Source organism: Platalea leucorodia (assembly GCF_965183815.1).
Source record: "Platalea leucorodia genome assembly, chromosome: 21".
Lineage (NCBI taxonomy): Eukaryota > Metazoa > Chordata > Aves > Pelecaniformes > Threskiornithidae > Platalea > Platalea leucorodia.
In genome coordinates, this window is record NC_138843.1 from 2,807,180 (window position 1) to 2,816,212 (window position 9,033).

General features: G+C 53.9%; 1 protein-coding gene across 2 annotated transcripts in view; it reads right to left on the bottom strand.

The window, feature by feature from the left end:
- Nucleotides 1–7,971, bottom strand: part of ARHGEF18 (Rho/Rac guanine nucleotide exchange factor 18) — a 45,309-nt gene extending 37,338 nt beyond the window's left edge. For both annotated transcript variants that reach the window (XM_082330949.1, XM_082330948.1), the window contains exons 1-9: nucleotides 7,879–7,971; nucleotides 6,879–7,378; nucleotides 5,030–5,240; nucleotides 4,049–4,163; nucleotides 3,047–3,104; nucleotides 2,788–2,832; nucleotides 2,440–2,520; nucleotides 1,949–2,054; nucleotides 1,228–1,402 (exon numbers count right to left, since the gene is read on the bottom strand). In XM_082330949.1, the coding sequence (XP_082187075.1) occupies nucleotides 1,228–1,402; nucleotides 1,949–2,054; nucleotides 2,440–2,520; nucleotides 2,788–2,832; nucleotides 3,047–3,104; nucleotides 4,049–4,163; nucleotides 5,030–5,240; nucleotides 6,879–7,378; nucleotides 7,879–7,893 (1,306 nt within the window). In that variant the 5' untranslated portion in view covers nucleotides 7,894–7,971. The remainder of the gene's footprint in view (nucleotides 1–1,227; nucleotides 1,403–1,948; nucleotides 2,055–2,439; nucleotides 2,521–2,787; nucleotides 2,833–3,046; nucleotides 3,105–4,048; nucleotides 4,164–5,029; nucleotides 5,241–6,878; nucleotides 7,379–7,878) is intronic.
- Between the last annotated feature and the right edge of the window lie 1,062 nt (nucleotides 7,972–9,033).

Sequence of the window (9,033 nt, forward strand, 5' to 3'; positions counted from 1 at the left end):
CTGTCCAGAGAAGAATCACTCACACCAGCAATGACCTCAGAGTTCCCAGGACCGTACAGAGCATGGCTCCAAGCTCTTGGTGCTCTGGGGATCAAGGACTGCCTGCGTCCTCTCGGGTTCAGATATTTTTTTTGTAAAGCAGCGTGCAGGACTGCAAACAGAGCCGCTGCTAGGAGGTTCCTCAGACAGGAATGCCAAGGCATAACTCTGCCTCCTCTCATAATATTTCGGTTCTCTCTAAATATCCACGAAGCACTTGCTCTTATTCAGCTCCCTGCTTCCTACTTGTTGCCGTGACACCTGAAAAACGTTCACTAACCGCTGGGCCTGTGGTCCTTTTCAGTTTCCCTCCAGCTGCCCTGAAGGGAAAATACACTTTTCACAGCACACGTCGAAGGGCAGCCAGTTCGTTTATGCCCCAGGAAGCTTTTACTGACCTTAAGCGCCTCTGAGAGACCCCTACTGGAGAGTGAGCATTGCTTGAGGATACAAGGTAGAGAAAGAGAGCAATTCTCTCATTTCCAGAAGATTTTCTCTGCCCACAGACAATCCCTTGGGAATTAAAATGTTCTTCAGTGCCCTGGGTACCTGCCCCAAAGAGGAGGGACAAGGTTTGTCCATCAGCCAAAGCCGTGCAGCAATGCCACAGTGAATGCAGTGGGGGGACAGAGTCCCATGCACGCCGGCAAAGAAGCAGCTGCCATTCCTGTGCGCTGCCTACATCTGAAAAGCCACAATCACACCCGTGCGGGCTCTGGGAGGCACCAGAGTTGTGTTAGTTAATAAAGTTTTGGATGCTCTAGAAATCCCTGTGCCCACTCACAGGGCAGATGCTGAGCTGAGACATCACTGCATCTGCGAAAAACGGCCTAAAAGATCCGGCTTCACTCAGGCAGCACGGATATTTGCTTGGGCAAAGCAGAGTTTTGCAAAAGAAATTATTAAAGGAAAAGTTAACCTAGAACCTTCCTTAGGGAAAAGGGGCAGGAAATGGTCAAGCGGCCAAAGAAAACGAGGATAAACTATTGCCGGGCAGGATTTAGAGATCATTTAGTCTATCTGGAGAAATAACCGAGCCAGGCCAAGCAGGGCGGTGGGGTACAGTCAAGCCAGGCAGAAAAGTGAAGCAATCCACGAGGCTGATTTAAGCAGAGGGCCGGAGGGGAGGCTGGGGGAGCAGGGTGCAGCCAGGCTGGGTCAGAGCCAGGCAGCGACAGCCATACTCACTCAGGCACTGCAGACCACTTTTATTCACAAGAGGTTTGGCACACAGGGAGCAGCTGGTGCAACTGGAGAAAACCCCTGGCACAAGCTGGTGCCTATTGATCTCTTTCCACCTCTCTTTTGGCTCCTTTGTCTCTTTCTCCTTCTCTCTCTCTTTTGGCTGCTCTTTGTTCTTACCCTGGAAGGAGAGAAAAACACGGCTCTGTTACAGGCCTCACACTGCCCACACATTCCTTCCCCCCCGGTAAAAACGAGCATGCAGAAAGCTGATGCACAGCAAGTACAGCGGGCACCTCTGTGCCCAAACCTTCGGGATGGCGGCGCTTTTCCCAAGTGCCTTCCTAAGGCTCGGGCCAGTCCCTCTAGGCCAGGGTCACGCGCGAGGAAGGGCAGGACACAGCACCGCAGCACGTCTGTGCCTCTGCAGGCTCCCCTCCGTGCCGCAGTGGGTGATCCAGGCAGTCACCCAGCCAAAGCTCTCTCGCCCGGTCTGCACGACTCATGCTAAGACAGCATGAGAGCAGCCAGAACATGCCCTGGAGCAAGGTGGGCTGAAAGTCGGGGATCCAGTGCATTATGTTAGGGGTCACAGTGCCTCTGCTGACCAATATAAAGGCCTCAGCTATCCAAAAGCAATCCAACTAACTGGTCCCTGGGGTCAGGTCCCCTTTTCTACTTGAAGAATTCAGCAATCCCTTCCATAAATTCAGCATCTCTCCCTCACCTTATCCTTCTGCCAGGACCCAGTGACTCGGCTCCGCAGGGAACTCAGACGTCGCATCACCTTCGTGCCTTTCTCTGCTTTATCGCTCTTTCCACTGTCCTCATTTCTGAAACAAGACCGAAAACGTCTTAACTAAGGGGAAGTTAACTGGGCAAGCACAGTGCAGGGAGATCACTGATGAAGTTCATCTGAAGCATTCCTTTAGGACCCCATCTCTGAGCTTTCCATCTCCTGGAGGATCTGGTTTGGCATCAGTCATGTCCTTTATTAATGGGACGCTTGCAAATTAAGGAGCTGAACTGTCAAATTATTTGTGCGAGTTTTGGCTGCCTCTGTGTTTTTGTCTAGTGCCAGGCACAACGAGGCTGAGCCACCGCAGACACCAGTGTCCTGCACACAGTACTAGCAGGGCAGTAGAGCTGAGATGGAGAGGGCTCGAAATCAGTCCGCTCTGGGAACGCAGTGTGGGGGTTACCGTCTGTCCCACTTACTCATTAGACAGGAACTCAAACCAGGTTAGGTTCTGCTGGGAAGAATCGCTGCCTTCTTGCACACAAACTCTCTGCTTCGCCCTGTGCAGGGAGAAGACATCAGACACACAGCAAAGAATACAAGAGCAGAACTTTTGGGCCAGTGAAAAGGCTCATCTTTGGAGACAGGGCAGGAACAGATTTAGAGTTACAGAAGAGGCACATGAAATGCTACTTCTTGCAATTCTACCCTAGTTTCACTGGAATACAGTGATTCTGGTACCTCAGGGGACCGAGTGTCATTTGCCAGGTGGGTCCTAGGCAGACCCACGACCTCCCCACCCGCATCCTTCGCCCAGACACACTTACCCATGGTATTGCTTCAGCTCCTGAAGTACCTGCTGGACAATTAGCCTACCAGGGATGGGGCAAAAGAAAAGCGAGAGATTAGAAAATGTCCTTGCAAAGACTTTCTGCGCCCCACAAAGCATCAGGCGCTGGTTTATGACCAACTACTCAGCGATGGTTCAGCATGGAGTGGGCTCTCCTTTGCTATTGCATCTCCAGTGGCTTAGATATACTCAAGAATCTCAGCCATCTCAAAACAGCCAGGACTGACAATACCTACACGTGGTCTGGGGACACGTGGTCCTTCTCCAGCCTCTCCAGAGCAGGGGGTTCAACACCTGCAACACAAAACACACTCAGGGATCCTGGTTTGCCTTTGCAGAGCACCATGTTGCAAGCTATGTGATTGGACCCTGTTCATCTTGCTGGGCTCCTGCTCTGCCTTTAATGGGGAGGGAGAAGTGCTGGGAGCAGTTAGGGAGGAAAAGGCTGCACTGCGTTTCTGTGAGGGAGGGGAAGGCTGCATCACTTTTCTGTTATCCCTCCCTTCTCCAGTCTGTATTACATTAACTTCTGAGGCTCCTGCTCGCAGCTAGAGGGTAGGAGCTGATACCACCCCAGAGACCCTCCCCATGACAGCCAGCTCCCCTCCACTTCCCAGGCTGTGCTCTTAACAAGTCGCTACATTTTGCTCCGGGGCAGTCCTCACAGGTGGGAGAGTTTAATGGGTTCCAGCAGCACAGAGAAGGCCAAAATTACATTTACAGGAGCCAGGGTGCCTCTGTTTTTCTAAGGCTCTTCAGCTTTCAGTGCAGAAACCAGAACCTGCCAGCCCTGTCCCAAAGCCTGCTCCCCTGCCAGCTGTGCACGGTGGGTTAGTTAAGAGCACTGCTGGCAGAAGGGGCCTGCACAGAGGCCGTGTTTGCCTCATCTTTGGGGTAGAGGAGAAAGGGTACATTTAAACCCAGGCAGATGAAGCAGTGCCTTTTGTTCCCAGGACACCACCTTCGCCTTGCGCGGGTAGGGAGCGACCAATGCACCAGCCACGGAGAGGCTGTAGGGCACTGTGTCACTGGGGCTGGGCAGGTCTGCGCTTAGACTACACTGTCAGCCAGGAGCAGACTCAAAGTCAGCTTGACTTTTTATTTCAGGAGCTCCTGGGACCATGTAGAAGGGAAGGGCAGAGGATGTCCGGCTTGCAGAGGCTACATCTCCAGTTTTTAATCTTAATCACAAACACCTTGAACTCATTTAATGCCATATATATATAGTCTATACCAACCTTCCACGGCTGGAAGAGATGTGTCAAAACTGCAAGGTATCTGAGGGGAGGCAATGGTCTCGCAGGCTGATGGGACAGACCTCGACCTCAGTCTCTTCCCGTTGCTGCCACATTCCTGGAGAGGTGAAAAGTCATGGACATCTTTGGTCCTTTGTGCACCACGGGAGCCTCCATCGCGGCACAGCACGGCTGGCAAGGTGCGAGGCAGGGAATCTCGACTTAAGTGCCCGTGATCATCCCTGCCTTCCTACAGCCTCCTACCCTGCCTGCCCACCCTGGGAGCCCCAGGGCGGATTCCCTTGCTGCCTGGTTTGATACCCAGGGTATATCAGAGCCCAGGATTAGATCAAGACCCAAGATATCACTGGGAACCGGCTGACTCCTCACCCCTTCCCTCTCTTGTTTTGTCAGGGTTATGATGACAGGACGCCATAAGGCCCAGCTGTTTGTTGGCTTCAGGTGCGGGCTCCAGGGAGGCTGAAGCAAGTGACACTTGGCCGAAACCTTCTTAGGCACCTCTCACTTTTATAGGACATGTAGCACTGCGATACAAACGTCCTTTTAATATTAATTGAATCCAAAGAACTTCCCCAGAGGAAAGCAGTGTGAAAGAGGGGGTGTCACACTGCTGTCTTCAACTGCCTAGCAGAGGATTATAGAAAAGATGGAGCCAGACTCTTCTTAGAGGTGCACAGTGACAGGGCAACAGGCACAGGCTGCAGCAAGGGAAATTCCAACTAGATAGATGGGAAGAGAGGGCTGTGCAGCAGCCAGCTCCCGGGGCCCTTATCCTGCAAGAAGGGGCAGTTCGTCCCAGAGCAGAGAAAGCCCATCCTCGCCGAGATTCCTGCAGATCTCCTGGCGTACCTGGTTCAACACTGGCATCGAAGGAGTCAGCCTGCAGTGGACACCCGTGTGCGTTGCCTCCTGCACCCCCAGCTTGCCCTGCTGCCAATATGCACGCAGCCCTCGTGCACTCACCCCCTCCTCCAAGCCAGGGCTGACCGTGAGGTTCGGGAGCAACGGCTCTATCTCCACTTTGATCACCATGCCAGCCCCACCGCTGCTCCAGGTTTCCAGTTCCCCTTTGGGCAGCTGAAGGGAGATGCGTGGCTGCGGGCAGGACTGGCTCCCCTTCTCCACATCCTCCTGCTCTGGGTCGCTGCCCACCTCTGTGGCATCCAGGCTGAACCTAATTCAAGGAAGAGGAACAAGCCAGTTTAGCAGGCCCATCTCATTGTGCCAGGCACGGCACAGTCCCTGCAACGTCCTAGCCTTGGGTGGACAGTCCTAAAGAGCTCATGCAGCTGGGACGAGGAGGGTCACCACAGCTGGCACATGGAAAAGGAAATGCCAGGAAGCGTCAGCCTGGACACCAAGTCCTGAGCCTGTTAAAAACAGCTTCTCTGGCTGCCATCAGCGAGTCCACGTGCTCCTTGGTCACCCGGGATGTGTAGTGCTGGATGGCTCCCGCTGATCTCTTAGCAACCCCTGAGACTGAGCAGCCACCCAGACAGCAGCCTGCCTCGCCTGTGTGAGAGCTGCTGCCCTTAGCTGCATTGCCAGGAAAGTCCCTCTGGGCATTTAGAAACGGCAGATGTTGTCGTTTAGCGAATCATCGCTGTGGCATCATGTCACAAATCCTGCTCCCAGCGGGGCCCAGCTTCGAGGAAGGAAAAAGAAATCCTCTTCTGGGAAATGAGGGGTGGACCAGCTACCCCAGCGCCCCACGGTTTCCCAAACACCAAGTGCTGTTGCAGTGCCAACAACATAGGAGCAAAATGATGGATAGGGCTCAGTGAAAAATCTTACTCTCTGCGTGGGTTCTGTCTGCGGATCACTGTCACTTCGTTCCTGCTGCCGGAGACAGGCTGCAGGAAGCATTTGCTTAGGGGACAGCGGGGTGTATTCCCCTTCCCTGGCCCCACGCTCACACGTGCTTAATCACCCAGCGAGGGGACCGAACAAGTCCCTGACACTGACGGCCGCTCTGTGCCGCCGTTGTTCGTGTGCCTCTTACACAGCATAAACTGTGAATGATCCATGGCACATGGAACAACAATTGGTCTGAGAACCAACATCCGAGCTTGATAAAGAACTGCCAAGATTTCAGGCTGAGATAATTTTAGGGTACCTTATAAGGAGGAGAGATAAAAATAATCCTTGCTGGCTTGCACCTAACTCCCAGTCATCTGGGAGATCAATACATTTGTCAGCAGGGAAAGCATGCACGTAGAAATCTGGAGCCCAAGGCTTTCGTGTGGCAGGAGCGCAGCACGGCAGCAACGGCAGGCCTGGAAACTGCTCCCAGCCAGAGCTCAGCATCCCGCCACAAAATACGCGCTCCGCTGCAGCCACGTGGAGGCCAAAGGGCTGGAGGACGCTGCGGCGACGGCAGGCACAGGCCCCACCGAGCCGGCTCGCAGGCAAGAAGAAAAAGGATTTGACGGAGCTCTCTTAATCCCTCTGGGGTGGGCAGAGTTCCCTTCGAGCTAGAGGATGGAGGCCACCAGGGCCGCTGATGCTGTTCAAGGTTCCCTCCAGACAGAAACGAGCTCTCCCCAGATGAGAGATCCTCTTCCCGGCCCCAAGACTAGGAAAAGAGGATCTTCCTACTGCCAAGGAGATATGAAATCCTCTTGCTGCCCCAGCATCTGTTCCTCCACATCCCACCCAACATGAGCAGTAGGCGTCCAGCTGCTTTGGCAGATGCTGACAAGGGAGGGAGACCACCCAGCAGCAGCTGGAGCTCAGGGCAGTGCGATCGCTCCAGCCTCACGCAGCGTCATTGTACCGCATATATCAAATCTTGCTCACGGTCCCGCTTTACCTGCGCTTGCAGTCCACGGGTGATAAAGGGCTCTCCCAGCTGTGCCTCCGAGAGGTAGACATAGATCTCACCAGCGTGGGGAAGGACTCCGTGGCCTCCTGCAGGTCCAGCTCTTTGTCTGCCTCTGCAGGACACTCAGAAGAGCTGGTACCATCTTCTGGCACTGCTGCACAGGAGCAAACGTGGCCTTTGTTCAGAAAGCGGCAGTCGGCCTCGCCGTAACGTACCGAGCAGGAAACGGGATTGGAAAAAGCAACATCCACAGACATTTTGCTCAGAACCCTTGGTCTCTCTTCCAATAAGCGAATGGCAGACACAGCTTGCGTTGCTTGTTCTGGCTGCGCTGCCGTCTCTGGCGCTGTTTTGGCAACTGGCGGGCTCAGGAGTCCCAGATCTCTGTAATACTCCGTGCCATGGAGAGCAGAGTCTGAGAGGAGATCCTCCGTGCTGCTGTGCAAGTCCGCTGCTGGGACATCCAGCTCTGCGGAAGATGAGTCCTCCTGCAAAGGCAGCGACAGCTTAGCCTGAGCACACAAACCCCGTCGGAGAGCCTTGCACACCTCCTGCGAAGGGGACACCTCGTGCGCAGAGTGGGAGCTGCTTTTCTTTCCTTTCTCACGGCAAACAGCCCCCCTGCAGCTAGCGGGGCCAGGCTGCAGCTGGGCTTCTCAAACCAGACTTTCTAACAGTAGCCCTCTCCTGCTGCAGCTCGCAGCCAGCCCTGCCCCAGCCCCAGCCCCAGCCCCAGCCGCTCAGCTTCCTCCAGCCCCTGGGATCCCTCTGTGCCTCATTCCCCCTAACAGCAATACAAACCACAGAAGTATGATTTTTCCCAGAAGCAGAAGCAATAAAACCTTGTATTCCTTGATAGTCTGGATCGGTACGCCTTTCTCCCATCCTTATTCCACCATGGCCCCTCTGAATATGGTGCTGACCACCCAGTTTGCTGACCCTGGCTCCTGCCTCGCATGGTGGCAGCGGAAGGAAAGAGGACACTTGCCTTTTCTTCAGCCATGCTGGTGCAGAAGGTGTCATCCTCAGCAGTCAGGGGTGGGAGGAAGCTTTTGGGGTTGTGATACTCCAAAGCAGGGGTGCTGTGGTCAGTGAACGGCCGTAAGCATGGCTTGCAGTCGGACCCTGCAAGACAGAGGAGGCCACAGCACGTGAGCAGATGGCCAGGAGGGACGTAAAATCGGCCACGCGCAGAGGGGTGACGTTAGGCAGCGCTGAAATGCTCCACGTGGCCTCTGCTCCCTCGCCCCTTGAAGACAGGCACTGCCAGGCAATCTCAGGACCTCGGCAGCCTTGATCCTGTGGGAACCTGGTGTAGGGGTCCCCCAACAGCAGAAACCTCATCCCTCGAGCCACAGCACGCGCAAGGGCAGAGACGGGGCTTGCACCATCCCAGCCAGACGCTCCTAGGCTGCCCTGTGCTGCAGAGGCTGTTTCCACAGTAAAACAGAAGAGTTAAGCACAATTTGATGGCTGTTATTGACATTATGGACCTTTAAGGCAGAAATCTATGAATAAAAGTACTGACAGTGATTTTATGTTCCTCCATAAGGAACAAAGGATGCCACTGGGAGGCCAAATTCGAGGCACATTAGTGACTCCAGACAACGCTGAATAGGCAGAGCAATAGCAGGAGCGCATAATTCTCCTGGTGCCGGCTCACTCGTGTGGATTTTCCCCACGCAGGAGGATAAGTGAGCGTGAACCTGAGCGTGCGTACACCATCCAATAACTCATTGAGAAACAAAAACAAGGTCTGGACGTACTTCGTGGTACAATAGATCGTCCAGCTGACTGAAGCACATTCCTATGTAACGAGACACACTGTAAACGTTAGCCACGATCTCTAAACCATCGCATGACTCACGGAGGCCTTTTATTCCTTCGAGATGCATACAGCTGAGGCGAATGGAAAAAAGCCAGGCTGTTGGCCGAAGCACCGTGGTGGATCTCTGAAGATGCAGAGAACAATAGCAAGAGACTGTAAGCAGCCATATCTATCCGACGGGAAAAAACAGCAAGAAACTGCTAGAAACCCATCACACTCCAGGAAAGCCAAGTATAAAAAAATTAAGGAGGAAGATATTGTTAAAAAACACACTCTTGGAAACCTTGCATCCTGCTGTGGGTTTTAATGCTACGC